Below are 20,116 nucleotides of genomic sequence, written 5' to 3' on the forward strand. Positions count from 1 at the left end.
ATATTTCCTTGTGCATGAATAAATATATAAATTGGATTATGTATATGTTGTATCATTGTTTTCAAAATGAGGATTAAACTGATATTATAAATAGCGAAATGGGTTAAAATATTAAAATCATTGGAAGGTAAATAATTGATATTATTTCTTGTTCACATGTGGGTTCATACTAGGATTTATATCGGAAGAGTTGTTTTTTTTTTAAATTAAAGAAATATTCTGAATTACTCTTCTGTTGATACCTTGTTTTTTTTTACTTGCTTGACCTTTCATATTCCATGCTTTTGATACTCTATTTGTTGATACTTGTAACTTTTTATCTGTGGACCCTATAATGATAAATTAACAGACTTGATACGGAAATATTACCTGATTGACCATTCAATATGAAAAGAGAATAATCATGATAAATGGATAAATATAATCATAAAGGTGAAATAATAAAGATGGTAAATAAAGAATATTAAAAAGTGAAGACGGTGAGCCTAGCTTTGTATCTGAACTTTATATTAGAGTACTGGACCACCCACATATTATTGTGGTAGCGCGGCAGCCCGTGGTCCAGAGTACCTGACCGTACACTCGAGGCGTGGTGGCATGATGTAGCCCTCGGTTAGTGTTTATTATGTCTTCCACCGGTGAGGGCTGATAGCCCGTACATCAGATGACGTATGCGACAGTTTTATACTTTGAGTAGGCATTTAGCCTATCCATATGATATTACACTCTGATGATATTGGCTTCGGTGATTCACTTTTTAGTTGATTTATCATATTTAGACTATGGATATACATGTCAATATTATCATGATAACTTGTATACTGATTGATTAAATAATAAGATTGAGAATTTATCTTAATTGATGATAATATATGAAGATGAATTTTAATTCTAACAAATAAATATTAGATGATCATAATTATACACTTGTGTATATTCTCTGAGAACTCAAAGAAGAAATAAAAGTTGAAATAATAAATGATACCTCTTTGATTCTTAAACAAGATTAAATTCATGCACATCTTTCTTGAGTATCCATTTAGCCATTTGGCTAACTTTCTACATTCCTTGGTTTCCAGTTTTGCAGACACAGGGATCTTTTTGATATTATAATTGATTTTAGACTTTCATAGAGCTGCTCAGAGATCTCGACGTGCTGATTTCCTGGTTTATTTTACTTTTGTTTTCGTTGTATTTACATTCTAAAATTTTATTATAGATGTCGTTGATCTGTATAGTCTTGTAGTCTACGAAACACTAAGACATATATATAAATTTGATATGTTTCTTGGTTATTCTATTTTGATAATTCCTAAGATTTCTTATATTATATTGTCATCGAGTGGGATACCGGGAACTATAATTCCGGGGCGTGACACATCTACAAGTCCACTGTGGACTAGAGTATTGACATTCTCATCGAGTTATAGCCTGCAATCTGCCAGAAATGCTGGCTATTTGTGACAGCACGTTATCAACTTTAACTTCGACCTCACTGTTCTAACCATTTGTTAAATGTTTTTTTTGTGTTTCATGGAGAAAAGAATGTGCAAAATTCCAATCTGAAAAAAGTTAGTAGTTCCATTAAAATAACATAAGTATCATTTCGACATAAACCTGAATATCAGTAGGCTTTGTAGCTCAGTTCTTTATTTTATTGCCCAACCTACAGAAAAGTTTAGTTCCAGGAATATACAACGTATCTAAATGCTTAGTTAGTCTGGTAGAGGTGAACTACACTGAAACAGGCACATCAATGCTACCAAACAGTTCAGCGTTTCATAGTTCCACATGAGATCGATAACGACAGAAGCCTATACCTATCTGATTTGATAGGAAAATATTTTTCGCTGACAAACTATCGGCACGTAAATTGTTCTACGAAGGGAGAAACTGATTGGATCTACTAGCACAAATTTGAAAAAACATTTTCCATGGCCGGGTGAAATTTTCATTCTCTTAATCAAATACCCTACTACTTCCCCCACCACAAATGTTGTCACGCCCCAGTGGAGTCATTGTCCAACAAACGGACAACATCTTTCATGTAACGGTGACAAATGAAACTTTGATACATAGCAGCATGTCTGTACAAATATAATAACCTACAGCTTAATTACACGGCTGAAAAATAAACACAACCACACGGCTGTAAATAATCACAATCGCACAGTTATATAAGTAGCCCACACGGCTGTATTAAAAACACAGAACGATAGACTACTAGCCGGCTAGGTTTTACACAACCACAACAAGGCAAATACAAGACACCACATAGCTAAACTCAAAAACTAAGTCGAATTATACAATGCCAAGTCCAAAAATTCATAATGCAAGTAAAACAGGAAACAAAATTAGAAACCGTCCTTAGATGTGACGTGGGATCGGAAGACATGATATTCCAAGCGACTCCACAATCATTTACATGCTACCTGAAAAATATAAAAGTATAAATGGGATGGTGAGTCCGGGTGACTCAATGGGTTTTAGACATGATAGTGTATAGTCAATATAAAACATGGAGATCAAAACATATATAAGTACCCTGTATTGATTTTGATGTGGTCAACCAAGCCACATTAGGTATTATGTATTTGATCCTTGTGTCTAAGTGTGTAGGAGCTTAGGATCACAAAAAATCGAGCGGAAGATGCAACGGACGAGAATGATGACACGAGAATCGAGTCGACGGGTTCAATGCATCCGATGGATGAGAAACTATGAAAAAGTACACCGGTGGAGTGAGAAGGACGCATGCGGCGCTTCCGAGAGATGAGAAATCGGAGCGGAAGATGCTCGAGGAGAAGACCGAAGTTGGGTTCGGATGAGCTCAACCCTGGAAGGTCGGAATATCACCCAAGCAATCGAAGAGGAAGCTAGCGACTGGAGAAGGCGCGGAAGGTCAAATGTCGCCCACAAAAAGGGGAGTGTGTATTCAAGCTTCAAACATTCGAATGTAGGCTTCTCATCTTACAACCTACGATCTATGGAAGTTTGAACCAATCTCCAATAATTATAAAGAAAACACCAACAAATTAGATCAACAAATGGGACAGGCCTTCACTTCCAAGCTTAGATTGGTCATTGTGTTCGTTCAGGATGGTGAGGCCGTGCTTTAGGACCTTGTCAGATCGCTAGGCCTTGAGCTCGCGGACAAAATAGAGGTACTCCCACAACCCTCTGTCGCCATTCTTCATCTCGATCTTGAGCCGATTCAAGCGAGTTGTCTTCTCTGCCCCCACCATTGTCGGCGGAATCCGTGCGCACAGAGAGGGGGAGACCAAGAAGAAAATTGTCAGCTCTATACTTTGTTCGATCCGATTAAATTATTGGCTGATTTATATTTATATTGTTCTCAATATAGTATGTCAATTTGATGTTGGAGAGCATGAATATAATTAGTAGAATTAGATGAACACATAAGACTTGATTTCATATCATTACAAGCTCTCTAGGTTCATCAGCTAATTTCAGCTCAAATCGACTAATGGACATAGAGAACTCGAAATTACATAGAACCATATCCTATATATTCATCTAGTTCTCCTGAATATATTCATGCCCTCAAACATCAATTTAATAAACTATATTGAAAGCAATAATTTTTTAAACACATTCATGTTAGAAAAATTATTACTCTCAATATGACATATGGAAATGATCTTTAAAGGCATGGATATAATCACAAGAACTAGATGAACACATAAAATTTGATTTCATATCATTCTGAGCTCTCTAAGTCCATTAATCGATTTTGATCAGTTTTGACCAAAATCGGACCTAAAGAGCTTAGAATGACATAAAAACAGGTCTTGTGTATAGTTCTCCTGATTATATCTATGCACTCAAATATCAATTTGACACACAATATTAAGAGCAATGATTTTTGAATACAAATCAAAATTTTTAAACATATTCATATTAAATAACTTGTTGCTCTCAACATGGAGTATGAAAATGGCATTTTAGAGTGTAGATATAATCAGGAGAATTAGACGAACACATAAGACCAAGTTTTATATCATTCAAAGCTCTCTAAGTCAATTAGTCAGTATCTCCTGATTATATCTATGCCTTTAACATTAATTTGATACACTATATTGAGAGCGGTGATTTTTTTTAACACAGATTAAATTTTTTTAATATATTCATGTGAAAAAAATATTGCTCTCAATATGGTGTATGAAAATGACGTTTGAGGACTTGGATGTAATCAGAAGATCTAGACGAACACATAAGAACTGGTTTCACGTCATTTCAAGCTCTCTACGTCCATCAATTAGTTTCACCAGTTCGACCAAAATCGGTTGATGAACATAGAGAGCTCGAATGATATAAAACTAGGTTTTATACATTCATCTAGTTTTCTTGATTATATCCATGCCCTTAAACATCAATTTGACATACTATATTAAGAGTAATGATTTTTTTAACATGAAGTAAATTTTTTGGACATATCTATGTTAAAAAAATCACTGCTCTCAATATATTATGTCAAATTTATATTTGAGGATATGGATATAATTAGAAGAACTATACGAACACAAAAGTTATGGTTCCATGTTATTTCGAACTCTCTAGGTCCATCAATCGATTTTGACCAGTTTTGATAAAAACTAGCCGATGGACCTAGAGAACTTAAAATGACATAAAACTATGACTTATGTGTTTGTTTAATTCTTCTGATTATATTTATATCATCAAATATAAATTTGACACAATATATTAAAAGTAATAAGTTTTTAAATATGAAAAGATTTTTTGAATATATTCATATTTAACAAATATTGCTCTCAATATGGTGTATGGAAATGATGTTTGAGGACATAAATATAATCAGGAGAACTAGACGAACACATAGAATATGATTTCATGTTATTTGAGTTCTCTAGGTCCATGAGTTGATTTTGGCCAATTTCGGCTAAAATGATGTTTTGAATACAAATTTGATTTTTCAAACATATTCATGTTTAAAAAATTATTACTCTCAATATGGTGGGTCAAATTAATGTTTAAGAGTATGAATATAATAAAGAGAATTAAATGAATACATAGAAATAGATGATATGTTATTCCGAACTCTTTAATTCCATCAGTCGATTTTGGCCAAATTTGGGTGATGAACCTAGAAAGCTCGGAATCACATGCATGTTCTTTTCGTTCTCCTGATTATATTCATATTCTCAAACATCAATTTAACTCATTATATTAAGAGTAATATTTTTTTTGTATACAAATCAGATTTTAAAATTTAAATTTAGAGTCACAATCATTCTCAATAGATTGCTAGATTTACCTATTGATTTGCTATAATTGGTAAATCTACTAATCAATTGAGAACGGTAAAAAGAGCAAAATATGAATGTAATACATGCTTAGATATTCTTAAAACTTAAATATGTGATTTAAATATTCTTAAATTTTATTTACGTGGTTTGATAATTTGTTAAAAAAAATCACGTGGAATTTTATTTACGTGCCCGACCGACAAGATATGATTTTAGGTTACTCATACATCGAATAAGTTTTTTTTCAAAAAAAAAAAATTGCTCCCCCTATGCGAGGATTCAAATCTGACCAAAAACACACATTACCTAAGATCATACAGGTAAGATACTTGTCCTCGTGACGTAGTGTGGATGGTGGACGCATTATATCTCTAACGTAATGTTTAGGGGTTGATTTTCAAGAACTGATGACCTGAGATGTATCCCACCATGTGCCTATGACTTGTGTATCTACATATAATTCCCTTTATATCCGTGAAACCGACACTAGGAAACCGTTAAAATAACAAATCTATCTTTTGTACAAACAAGATACTTAAATTATCAAAAATAAATAAATAAATTTATAAATACATCTATGCACATTCAGAAAATAATTTTTAAAATACTTATTCTATGAAGTAAATTTAAAATATTAATTCTGTTTGAACTATTATTTCTTGCACATAGAAATTCTTTGTTCATTGAAATTAACTCGTGGATGTAAACTCAATCTTTTTTTTGGTAAAAAAAGCGCTTGGAATTTAAAATCCATCAGAACGCCCCTAAGGGCGTATTTGGTTCAAGTTATCATGTATAACCTTGGTTATGTGATTATCAAGTAATCACATAACCAAGATTATGGGGAATAAAACATAACCAAATGTTGTTTGGTTCAATCTAGGTAATGCAACAAAAACTTGTTTGTTTGAAGGTTTTAATGAATACCTTAGTTTAATATTTTACCGTATTACCCTCAGTTACAAAATCAACTATACACATTATTATTATTATTCTTATTATTTATTTATTTTTTAATGTTTTTTTACTTTTCTTTTTTTTGTATATTTTTTTTACTTTTTTAGGTGTTTTTTTTTATTTTTTTAATGTTTTTATATTGTTTATATTATTTATATTTATATTATTTTTTATTTTTTTACATTTTTTAAATTTTAATTTTAATTTTTATTTATTTATTTTATTTTTAAATTTTAAAAATTTTAAATTTTTATAAATTTTTTATTTTTTATTTTTTATTTTTAAAATTTATATATTTTTAAAAAATTTTAAATTTTTTAAATTTTTTATTTTTAAAATTTTTAAATTTTTTTTTTTACATTTTTTCATGTTTTTTCTTATCGGAGGATATTTTTGGTAAAAAAAATTCGTTAACCCCGGAATCAAGAAAAACCTTAGTTTTTTTAGATTTTCTGATTCCGAACTGCATGACCCTTTTGCTGACGTGTCGGGCATAGAACATTACTCGGGAATCATCGAATACCTAAACCAAACAAGGTTTTTGTTGATAACCTTGTATGGATAACCAAGATTATCAAGAATAACTCCGAACCAAACACACCCTAAGGGCGTGTTTGGTTCAGGGTTATCGCTGATAACCTTAGTTGGTTATCAATGATAATCTTGTTTGGTTTAAGTAATTGGTGATTCCGGGTAATGCAACATTACCGCCACATCAGCAATTAGGGAATAGAACCAGGAATCAAAAAACCTTAGAAACCTTAGGTTTTCTACGATTCCGGGGTTATCAACATTTTTTTCCAAAATTGCCCAAAGAGGAAAGCTTTGTTTTCCAATGAGGAGGTTTCCGGCAAAGCTGAGTACTTGGAGGGAGGAGAGGTTGGAGAGTGGGAAGGTGCGGATGGGACCGGAGAGGGCATTGGACTGGAGGAAGAGGGAGTGGAGGTTGCCAAGAGAGGCCAATGCCAGCGGAATAGACCCGTAGAACTGGTTCGACCGGAGGCTCAGACGCTGCAGGAGCTGGAGGTCAGCAAGCCGAGGAGAGATGAGGCCGGAGAGGCGAAGGCGAGGGAGTCGGAGCTCGACGACGCGGGGCGGCGTTCGGCTCGCACGCGACGCCGCGCCAGTCGCAAGGTGCGGAGAGAGACGCCTCGTCCCAGCCGTCGAGCGCGCCGAGAGGGTCACGGAGCGCGAGCCTGAACGCTGTAAGCGCGTCGATCTCCCCTTGGGTTTCCCGGCTGCGCCCCGCCAGCATAAGAGGTGGCGGCGGCGGCGGAGACAAAGGCGGGGTGGCGGAAACAAGTAAGGGAAACAGCAGTAGAAGCGTGAAGAAGTTTATTGTGCCCACGGGAGCAGCAGTAGGGGCTGATGGAGGAAGACGAACACAACGACGAGCGTCTCTCTCCCTTTTTTGACTGCTTTTCCTTTCTTGTTTTTCCTTCCTTCCTCTCTGGTTTGGAAAAGCATACAGATAAGAGGAGGAGGAAGGTTTTAATTGAATTAAATTAATTCATAAAGTTAAAGGAAAAATTAGTAAATATAAAATTAAATAATTGTATAATTTTAATTGAACCAAACACTTAATAAGTTATGTTGTATTCTCTATAACCTTTGTTATGTGATTACCTGGTAATCACATAACCAAGATTATAGATGATGACTTGAACCAAACACACCCTAAAAGTTTTCAAACTTGTGTCATACGATTCCCCAACGATTGACATGGAAAGTATTCACTCGAAAAAATCTAATTTATTAGAGTTTGAAATACACTATTATTTAATCTAATAATAAATATACATTAATATTGTATAAATATTTCAAAAACTCACAGGACCATTTATCCAAATATTGAAAATTAGACTATATGATCCCAACTATGCGGACATTTTCTTCTAATGGAAAGGAAAACTTGAGATGTTGGATTATTAGGTCATTTTTAACTTGCGTTTTTCAGATTTATTTTGATGATCAATAAAAAAAAAAAATTCATGAGTTTATCAAGGAATTAGATATCTGGATTAAAAAAAATTAAACAAAGACTAGAATTGTTACCACTGTGATTGCTTTGGAGAGATAGATATAGGTTCATTTGACCATGGCATCATGCAATATTGAAACCTTTTACCCATTTAACAAGAGTGTCTCAATCTATGCGGTGCGATGACAATAGGATGATATACCCATTCAACGAGGATTTGATTCACTTGCAAGATATATAACATGTCTCTAGTGTTTGAATTATTCATGATATTGGGCCATCACACTCTCGACCTATTTGTGCTTCCGATTTTACTTGGTAGTTGGAGTTGGATGTCTATTAATCACATCGCAATAAATAAAAACAAAATGCCTGAGTCTAGTACCTTTTGCCCATTTAACCAGATCTAGTACCTAATTTTAGTCCTTAGGGTAGTGGGTATAGTTGATATTTACATTTATGTGGTTGTTTCAATAGGTGCTGAGGTCATTTTTAAATAGGTACAAAATGATTCAATGGGTGTCTGAATTCCTAGTCTATACAAAGACTATTAAGGCAAAATGTCCTCATGATTTACTTATTTGTATCTTATCATAGAATCGTTCGTGATAGGATCGTTCGTGATTTATCTGTCTGTATTTTGTCATGGGACCAATAATACTTAATCATTTGGAGTGAGTGGTATAACTTTTTTCTTTTTACTCTAAAAGAGTGTCTAATTCTATTCTTAGCTGAGATGGAATTAAACCGCAATGAGTTATTCATCGATTCAACTTGATAATCAATAGATAATTTCATCTATTTCTGTGAGACAGTGATTATTTTCTGGATTAATTGATGGAAGGAATCCAATATTTGGGTTATAGAAAACCTTACCAAAGCTAAAGCCATAAAATCAAAGCAACAAATCTGATTATAGGTTGCACTAATAATCAGGTTTTGATGTATGACAAATAGGTTAAAATTAGAATTTCAGAGATAGAAGGATAAATTTTCAGAGATAGAGTTTCACCGAGGAGCCGCCACGGTAGCACTCCAGGCATCCAGGGTGGTTCAGGCGACCAGAGATGACCTATAAAAAGGCCTTCGACCAGCAACTTTGAAATATCACTCTCTGACTTTTGTACTTGTGCACTACTTCAAGAAGACTCTAACGACACCGAAAGCCTACTCCAACACCCTACGATCAATCTTCTACTTCTTATTGTTGTCGATATATTTTTACATACTCGCATTGTACTTAAACTCTATAATCTTTTCGATTTTATAGTGATTGTTTAATGAAAGCACTCATTAAGTGCGGGTGTTGGAGTAGGAGTCGTCGAAGACTCTGAACCAAGTAAAAAGACTTATGTTAGCGATTGTTCTTTCTCCTTTCTCTTTTCGGTTGTGTTTGTTTTAACTAATGATATTAGCAAAAGTGATGTATTCACCCCTCCTCTAACGTCTTTCCGACATCCTTCTGGCTAGGGGCTATTGACCAGCGAGAGGTAGTGGTCGGTGGACCAAGGAGAACCCTTCTCCTTGGTCGGCGACGGTGACAAGAAGAGGAGAAGAGTGAAAAAAAAACAAAACCCTAAACAATTTTAGGTTTTCGTGTTGGTCTATTTTTCTCTCCAACCTAGATCTATATATAGAGATCTCCTAATGGGTTTTGAAGAGCATGTTCAAACCCGTCTCCATAGACCCAAAATCCAAACCACTAACTTAAGTTTGGTTCAAAACCAAACCAAGTGGTTCATCCACCAAAACACATTAATTTAAACTAAACGAATTTAGTTCACAATTAAACCAAAGAGGGTTCAACTCATCTTTAAAATATGGCGCTAATTCGCGCATCTGTTGTGACAACATATCTTCCATATTCACCTTTCATCTGATCCAACCAGAACCCAATCTCTCTAGATCTGAGAATCTAATTTTCAAATTTGTTTAAAGTCTTTCAGATACATTCATAGTGCGATTGACTTAATAGGTTCTCGATTATATTGGTCATCCATAAATAATCATTAATTATGGATCAATTATTAGTGGTATCTAGAGTACATCATGATCCATAATTAATTGAAAAATCAAATTGTTGATTCTATAACCACTTCTGAACCTCTTAGCAACTACAGTGATTTGTGCCTCGTTCCTTTAACACATCTTATACCCATTTGGTTCAAAATTGTTGGAGTGTATACTAAAAGTCTAGCTTTTGTAAACATTTATTTTTGAAATAAAAGAATCACATTGGTCAATATCTACATTTATTTGTTAAATGTAATTGTTCAATTAATTTATATAGTAGACAACATGGTATGTGGTGTCACACACAGAAGATCATGTTGACGGTTCTTTATAAATTATAAACAGTTGCTCACGACTAAGATGGAAAGGAACAAACTATCGGAATAGTCATAATGTAATTAAGTATTAATTTATCTTGATTAATAAATTACACTAGTACACTCTAAGTGTATTGAGTAGGACCATTTAGGTAATTAGTTCTTTTGTACTGACTTAGTAAAAGAACCTGATCTTAGTTATTATGGAAGTGTGTGCTCTTAATCCTAATATAATAATAAGCACATATATTTAATATTTATTTATTTGATTTATCAAAGGGTGAGGTTTAACTTGATAAATCAATATATCAAATAAGTTGGGAAATGATATTACTTATAATGTGTGTTGTTGATTATAGAAGTAATCTGTGTCCTAGTTATCTAGGTTGGGAATGTCCCTAAGAGGAGCTCATAAGGATTGTCATGTTAAACCCTGTAGGTGGACTTAGTCCGACATGACAATGAGGTTGAGTGGTACTACTCTTGGAGCTAGATATTAATTAAGTGAGTTGTCAGTAACTTACTTAATTAGTGGGCATTTGTTATCTTAAACACAGGAAAATTAACACACTCATGATAAGAAGGAGCTCATAATGTAATTTGGGATTGGTGCGGTAGTGCGATGATAACTCTCTAGTGGAATGAGTTATTATCGTTGAGTTGTGTGTTCGGAGCGAACACGGGATACTCAAGCTTATCGGAAGGCCAAAACCAATTTCTCCTCTAGGTCTCTGTTGTAGCTGTTGGTGTTGCAAGGTTGCAAAAATAGTCCCACATTGAAAACACATGGGAAAGATCATGAGTTTATAAAGAGAAAGATATCTCCATTGGCATGAGACCTTTTGGGGAGAGCCCAAGAGCAAAGCCATGAGGGTCTAGGTCCAAAGTGGACACTATCATGCTATTGTGGAGATATCTAAATTCTTTTCGATCCTATAGTAGCCTCATTAAAGCCTTAAGTCCATCCAAATATAAGCTCATCTTGGTGTCCAAGAAGGGGGTCGGTCCAATACTTGGTGACCAAGCAAGGGCCGACCATATCCTCTTCCAATAGGGGCCGACCCTATTGTTTGATGAACAATTTAGTAGGGGTCGACCACATTAATCAAACAAGGAGGGTTTTTTGAATTTTTAAAATTTTCTCTTGGTAGAAAACTATAAGTTTTAAAAGAGAGATTTTAATTTTAAAAACTTTCCTTATTTGAATTAGGCCACATGTTTTAGAAGATTTTAAAATTTTCCTTTTTTAACCATCCTCATGGTTTAAAAAAAAAAGAAGATAAGTTTTAAAATTTAAATTTTCTATCATCATGTTAAAAAAGGGAATTTTTATAAGAGAAGTTTTAAATTTTAAAACATGGTTTTAATTTTTAGAACTTTCCTTTTTTTAACTCCTACTTTAGGAAAGAGAGCTTGTAAAATTTTATAAGGGTTTTTCTTCTTGTAAAATTTTATAAAAAAATATATTCCTTTCCTCTTATGGGGGCCGAGCACCCTTGCTTGGTGCCCAAGCAAGGTGGCTGGCCATATTAAAAAAATAAAATCATCAATTAATTTTTGGTGATTGATTCAATCAAGAGGAAAGAAAAGGAAAAATAAAAGGGAAAAGGAAAACCATGAGGAAGATTTTAACTTTTATAAAAAGTCTTTCCTTATTTGCCTTGGGCAAGTATTATAAAAGAATGGGTGAGGAGGCTTCATGAGACACAACTCTTATTCTCTTGCTTGGAGGATCTCTTGGTGGTCGACCCTCTCTTTTCTCCCTTTCCCTTTGCTCTCTTCTCCTTGGTGGTGGTGGTGGTGGCCAGATTTTAGAGGAAGAGGAAGAAAGCTTTTGGGTGGTGTTCATCTTGGAGGATCATCGCCCACACGACGTCCAAGGCGAGGCAAGGAATATGACAGAAGATCTCGAGGTCATTAGCATACAAAAAGAAAGTATAATTGGCAATTGTTTTCCGCATCATGCTAGTTATTTCTTTTTGTAAGAATTTCAAACACAAGAGACATTAGATCTAGTTTTCGAATAAGTTTTTCGAGTTTTTCGAATTAGATCTAATTTTCGATCTAGTTTTCTTTTTGGTTAACCTAGAGTTATTTAAGGAAATTAAATATTAGCTTTCTCTAAAAGGCTTTGTCTAGGTGGTGGTGGTTGCTCCCATATCCAAGAAGGTCATGTTCCTCGCTATGCAGTCCTGGAAGCCAATTTTCGAAATTAATATTTAATGGAATTAATAACATAGCTGGATTTAAATCAATAGTGTTAAGTTCCGCTTGCGATTCAAATCTAAACCATTAAGAACAGATAAGTTAAATTTGGAATCAATGATGTTAAGTTCCGTCTGCGATTTCTAATTTAACTTCTAAAGAACACAATAGGTTATTTAAGGAAAGGTTCGACACTTGTACAAAATTTTTTGTACAATGGAACTGGTACGTTTTCCTAAGACTAACCAACAAAAATATGATCTATGTGTCAGTCTCCACTGGGTTGACTATGTCACACCTAATACAAGTAATACTTCCTCATTATGTGGATTCAAATTACTTAAATATGTGTCCAGGAATACCATATTCTTAATATGTGTTGCTTTGGCCAATATTAAGACATGGTTTATCTTGATGATCAATAAAAAAATTTCATGAGATTATCGAGGAATTAGATATCTAGATTTACTTATTTGTATCTTACCATAGGATGGTTCATGATTTACCTATTTGTATTTTGTCATGGGACCAATAATAATACTGAATCACTTAGAGTGAGTGGTATCACTTTTTTCTTTTTACTCTAAAAGTGTGTCTAATTCTATTCTTAGCTGAGATGGAATTAATCCGCAATGAGTTATTCATCGATTCAACTTGATAATCAATAGATAATTTCTGTGAGACCGTGATTATTTTCTGGATTAATTAATTGATTGAAGGAATCCAATATTTGGTTTATAGAAAAGCTTAACAAAGCTAAAGCCATAAAATCAAAGCAACAGTTTGTTTAGGGTAACACATGCAGATTATTACAGAAACAAAATAAAAATACTAATAAGCCCAATATATAGTTTAGTTTATTTTATTTATGGGCGAGATAGAAGAAGCTGCTGCTGATATATATATAGCTTCGCACTAAGCTATGCGGATCTTTTAGGCATTGCATTCATCTCCTCTTCAAATCTTTTGATACACATTTTCAGAATTTCATTCTCATTCCGCAAGGCTTTCTTGGAACATTTTCAGAATTTCTATTTTTTTTCCAGTTCTTCAAAACATTTAATGAAAGCTACGATATCTTCCAAATGTGACGGGGAGGCGGCTGCTGACGTCCCTGCCATAGCGTTGCTGTTGCGTTGTTTGAAGATCTGAAAGAGTGAGAGAGAGAGAGAGAGAGAGAGCTTTTAGGGTTTGTGGGAAGGATTAACTAGCGATATGATATATTGATAGATAGATGATAGAGCAGAGTATTTATAAATTAAAGTAAAATTTTCTTCAATTCACCCTTCAGATTTCCGGTTGACCAGGTTCTTTTATATTACGTAATCCAGGTTCTTTTATATATATATATATATGATAAAATTGTTGCTTAGCAATTTTGATCTACTTGAGGTTAAACATCAAACATCGACCTACCATTATGAGGACATAATATCTTGGAATTTAAACCATAAAATGGGTTGCATAGATTCAAATGGCTAATAGTCAAATAAATCATTCAGCATTTTACTCAACCGCGCATGTAAATTAGCAAAATACCCAATTCACATACATAACTTCTAAAATGACCAAATCATGTATGGGATGCCGATTTTACCCTCCGTCTCTGTTTGGCTTTTCCACCCTGGTTGTCGTGTGCATCCAAATCATGCAATTTGTCTTCTCGAAGTGTGTTCGAACCTACACTGACAGGCGGCGATGGTGCATCTTCTTCATCAAACCCAAACACAACATTGTTCATCTTCTTCTTGAAACGCTCGGTGCAGCAACTCAACGTGTTTCTGACGTTGCAACACTGTGCGACGGGTCGATTTCTCTTCCTGAAGTGCGCCCGAACCAACACTAACGGCCGATGCATCTTCTTCGTCAAATCTAAACATAAACACCACGGCGCAATCCGATTCAGCAACTCAATGTGTTTCATTCATTGCGCACGGTGTAGGATCTCAACGAGACAAACGCCCTAACACATTCTGGAGACTAGGCCGAACATATAGGATCCTGCGACATGTGGATCAGATGTCGTTTGATCCATCAGCCGATTTTGGTCAAAATCGGCTGATGGACTTCGACTATCCGAAAAATGAAACTTTTAACACCATCACATATAGGAAAACTCAAGGATCTCAAATATGGTGTGGTTCAGTGATTATCATATAGTTTTCATTTACATTGAGCTTACGACTTCATTTGATGTGGCTAGATTGTGTTCAAAAATTTGTGACTCCCAATACGTTGTTTCGTAATGTTAATAATGCCCATTTTCGCGTTCAGGAGACCAGCCCAAACATGTAGGAGCTTGTGCTATGTGGATCCAATATCGTTTAGTCCATCAACCGATTTTTGTCAAAACCGGCTGATGGACTTCGGCTATTTGAAAAATGAAACTTTTAACACCATCATATAGAGGGAAGCTCAAGGTTCTCAAATATGGTGTGGGTCAGTGATTATCATATAATTTTCATTTACATTGAGCTTACGACATCATTTGTTGTGCCCGAATCATGTTCCAAAATTCGTAACTCTTAATATGTGGTATCGTAATAAAGTTAGAGGCCATTTTCACATTCTGGATAGCAGGCCGAACACATAGGATCCTATGACATGTTGATCCGATATCATTTGGTGCATCAACTGGTTTTTGTCAAAATCGGCTGATGAACTTCGACTATTTGAAAAATCAAACTTTTAACACCATCACAAATAGGCAAGCTCAAGTTTCTCAAATATGGTGTTGTTCAGTGATTATCATATAATTTTCATTTGCATTGAGCTTACAACTTCATTTGATATGGTCGGATCATGTTCAAAAATTTGTATCTCTCAATACGTTGTATCGTAATGTTAATAATGGTCATTTTCATGTTCAGGAGACCAGCCTAAACACGTAGGAACTTGTGCCATGTGGATATTATGACCTCATCAAGTTATAAGCCAGGGACCTACGTCCAGGGAGCTTATCAAGTTATGATCCCGGGGCTCACGCCCGGGGAGCTTACCAACTTATGATCAGGGACCTACGTCCGGGGAGTTTGTCAAGTTATGATCCGAGGACCTACGCACGAGGAGCTTACCAAGTTATGATTTGGGGCAAGATCGGGGAGCTTATCAAGTTATGATCCTGGGACCTATACCCGGGGAGCTTACCAAGCCACGATCTGGGTACCCTTGCCGAGGACCTATGCCCGGGGAGCTTACTAAGCCGCGATCTGGGTACCCTTGCCCGGGGAGCTTACAAGCCTCGATCCAGGGACTCACACTTAGGGAGCTTACATTATGGGTAAGACATGTCCCGAGCACCTATGCCCAAGAAGCTTACCAAAGATATTAGTTAGAGTATGTATGGGTAGGGGTTTCCGCTCTAAGTTTCGGATCCCTATCAACTTCGTTATGGGACAATAACATGAAACTAAGCCCTAGGTAACTATGTTCATGTTTATGTTCCGCAAGTAGTATGTTCATGGTTATGCTTTGCATGCATTATGCTCACGATTATACTTTAGTTATGCACATGTTTGTACTTTAGTTATGCTTATGTGTATGCTCTAGTTAGCTTTAAGAATTATGCTTTAATTATTCTTATAATTATACTCTAATATGCTCATGTTTATGCTTTAATTATGAAATTAATTATGTTGTGTGAAAAGTATGTTCATGATTATGTTTGGCCAAAAAGTATGTTTATATTCATGTTCTAGTTATATTTATGCAATGTAAGTAGCTAAGGGTTAAAATTAGTCAACGTATGTTCTCCCGTTAGAACACGTGGTTGTAAGGAATAATTAATGCGTATTATGGTTTGAACATGTTGAGTCTTTAGACTCATAGTGTTGATTGTTGCAGGCGATGAGACGCATGAGACAGGAGTCTCTGACCAGTGAGCCGGCTCAGGACAGAGGCAGTATAACCCAAAGACCTTCCAACTTATGTTTCGCATTATTTAGATGTTTACTAAATGATTGGTAAGCGAAATCAACCTGAATATCAGCCTTGTAAAGAGGGATTCAGTTCCGTGTTGGCCCTAGGATGGGTTGGCGGGGGCACTGGGGGATAGCGTATTCGCCTTTTACCACCTTGTAAAGAAGGATTCATGGAGAAGAAAAGGTTCAGCTCTTGAGGGTTTGGATGACAAGTGTTGTTGTATTTCCTACCACCCAAAGATAATCTAAAGCAAGAAAAGAGTAAATAAAGCAAGATTTTTCATTGTAAAGTCATTTTCGATTTCTTTTGTAATCTTGTTTGTGTTTCTTGTTGTGTTCTTGTAAGAACAATCTTATACGAAGCTTCTCTGTCTGCCTCCGGAAAGTTTTCAAGAATGAGAGTGTTCGTAGTGGATGTAACTACTGGTGTGTCTATTAGTAGTCACTTCAAGGAGATGGATACCAAATAAAATCAAATGTGTTAGCATTTTGGTGTGCTTTGCTTCAAGTTTTCTCTACAAATCAAAATTGAAGAAGCGAAGCGAACTATTTACCTCCTCTGGCTCTCATGGTCCTAAAAGTGATTGATATGGTTCCACATAAGTTTTCCACCAACCACTCAGATAAATCAGCAAGTGCTCACGGAGGCCCATCTATGCGGCTAGCATTCTTAGATTTATTATTTCACTAGATGAAAATCCCTATAATGCATCGTAGTTGAGTTTCAAATCTTAGATATATGATTAATCGATTAAAAATTTTAACTGTGGCACTGTTTCCCCTGATTAAAATGATAAAGTATTTTAATCAATATAGGAGTTTTGATTAAAATCGCTTAAAATAGTTTTGCTGTGTATGAGTTTTGGTTAAAATTAATATATTAGTGTTGGATTAAAGGTATTTTTTAAGTGAAAAATTAAGATAGGTCATGTTTTTAATATTTTAAATGTTGAATGCTCCTTTGATAATAATAAAAAAACTAAAAGATATTTTTTAATTTTTGCCTAATAAATTAAACACACCACTAACAGATATTTTTATAGTTTATTCAATAATTGAACAAGAAATAAGACAATATGATTGTGAGATTTATAAAGTATCTTATTTTATATTGAATTATATGATTTTATTCAAACAAAGAGACAAACACCTTTTACTGAGTTTATCCAAACCATCCTTAATCCATACAAAAAGTTAAAAATAAAAGGGGGAAATAAACTCAAAATTAAGGACAAGAAACAAAGAATGGACAATCAATCATTCAGCCAATTATAGAGGTGGTTTGGAAAAAGAAGAAGACATTTCAATGATTGAAATAATAATAATAATTTTAATATTTAAAGATGTCTTATTATTTTTAGTAATTTTTTGTTTTTAATATGAATCTAAATTTAATCCGAATGATATTTTTTGTACTATTCTCTAGTGAGTCTCTGAAATCATTATATTATATGATTTTATTTTATAGTTTTATTGAATTTAGGTCCATAAAAATAGTTCTTTCAATAATATTTTTTTTATTATGTTCTTTTAATAAAAATATGTAAACGTTATCTTTAACTCAAAATTCACGCCCCATAACGGTCTAAATCCGATATTAAACAGGTCCCACGTGGGAAATTATTTCTACTACGTTTTAGGGATATATCATTAACGATATATATAAATGACTGTCATAAAAAACCGCTACTAACTGATTTGATACCGTAACAGCATCTTCTTGTCGTCATCTTCTTCTTTCATGTTTTTTCTAAGAAGATAACTGCTATGAAGTTTTTCATTCCGCTACCATCTCCAAACCGTGCCGTTTTGTTGCCCCCGCTGCCCGATTCTTCGCAGCCAGCGCCGTCGCCCCTCCCTCGATGACGCCGCCGCCGCTTCCTCCCTCTTCATGAAACTCAAGCGCCCCAACCGCGACCCCTCCTCCTCCACCGCCCCCTCCGATCTCGACGACGACGGCGCCCCCAAGAAGAGCCGCCAGCAGCAGCAAGCCGATCCTCCCGCCGCCGCAGCCGAGGACTCGGTCGCGGACTGCAGCAGCCTCGACGAGGAATCCCGCGGCCTCCGCCTCCTCGGCCTCCTCCTCCGCTGCGCGGAGGCGGTCGCCGCCGACAGGCTCTCCGAGGCCCACGACCTCCTCCCCGAGATCTCGGAGCTCGCCTCCCCCTTCGGCTCTTCCCCCCAGCGCGTCGCTGCCTACTTCGCGGACGCTCTCCGCGCCCGCATCATCAGTTCCGTTCTCGGCGTTTACTCCCCGCTCGCTACCGGCGCTACCCATCGCCGCATCTCACACGCCCTCAACTACTACAACGCCATCTCTCCCCTAGTCAAGTTCTCCCACTTCACGGCCAACCAGGCCATCTTCGAGGCCCTCGACGGCGAGGATCGAGTACATGTCATCGACCTCGACATTATGCAGGGTCTCCAGTGGCCGGGGCTCTTCCACATCCTCGCCTCCCGATCCGCGGTCAAGCTCCGTTCGCTTCGCCTCACCGGAGTCGGATCCTCCATCGAGCTTCTCGAGGCCACCGGCCGCCGCCTCTCCGATTTCGCCGAGGCGCTTGGCCTCCCTTTCGAATTCCGCCCCATGGAGGGCAAGATCGGCAAACTCGCGGATCCATCCGCCCTGCTCGCCCCGCGCCACCACCGCGAGGCCACCGTCGTCCACTGGATGCACCACTGCCTATACGACGTGACCGGCTCCGACGCCGCCACGGTGCGCCTCCTCAAGGAGCTTCGCCCCAAACTCATCACCATCATCGAGCAGGACCTCTGCCACGGCGGCGGCTTCCTCGGCCGCTTCGTGGAGGCGCTGCATTACTACTCTGCCCGCTTCGATGCCCTCATCGACGGAGCCTCCCCGGAGAGCGCCGAGCGACACTCTGTCGAGCGCCAGCTCCTCGCGGTCGAGATTCGCAACATCGTGGCGGTGGGCGGCCCGAATCGGACCGGGGAGGTCAAGGTGGAGCGGTGGGGAGACGAGCTTACCAAAATCGGCTTCCGGCGCGTGTCGTTGGCCGGCAACCCCGCGGCCCAGACCAACCTCCTCCTCGGCATGCATCCATGGAAAGGCTACACCCTCGTCGAGGAGAACGGCTGCTTGAAGCTGGGCTGGAAGGACCTCTCCTTACTCACCGCCTCCGCCTGGAAGCCGGCCGACCACCACAAAGAACCCGAGAAATCTCAACACATCCCATAAAAGGTTGCCTTGTCCCCTCGAAAATCCTTCCATCTAACCCGAGTCCAACTCAAGATCAAGAACAAATACCATGAACAAAACATAAAATTTCATGTTTAATCTGATCGTTCTGTACAAAAAGAATGCTAAAAATTGCTCCTTTCTCTTCGGTAGAAGATGGAGAAGCTGAAGCTGAAGCAAATGTGCGTTGCTATCAAGCAAAACCCTGCTTACTGTCACTGCTTCTTCTACTTCGT

The 20,116-nt window shown here is 36.8% G+C and overlaps 1 protein-coding gene across 1 annotated transcript; it reads left to right on the plus strand.

Moving 5' to 3' along the window:
* The first annotated feature begins 18,356 nt into the window (after window positions 1-18,356).
* On the plus strand, window positions 18,357-20,098 carry LOC121982511 (scarecrow-like protein 23). Its single transcript, XM_042535634.1, has 2 exons — window positions 18,357-19,883; window positions 20,034-20,098. Exon 1 carries the CDS (start codon window positions 18,573-18,575, stop codon window positions 19,878-19,880), a length of 1,308 nt encoding a protein of 435 aa, XP_042391568.1. The 5' UTR covers window positions 18,357-18,572; the 3' UTR covers window positions 19,881-19,883; window positions 20,034-20,098.
* The last annotated feature ends 18 nt before the right edge of the window (window positions 20,099-20,116 follow it).

This window comes from Zingiber officinale, chromosome 5A, assembly GCF_018446385.1.
Source record: "Zingiber officinale cultivar Zhangliang chromosome 5A, Zo_v1.1, whole genome shotgun sequence".
Taxonomy (NCBI): domain Eukaryota; kingdom Viridiplantae; phylum Streptophyta; class Magnoliopsida; order Zingiberales; family Zingiberaceae; genus Zingiber; species Zingiber officinale.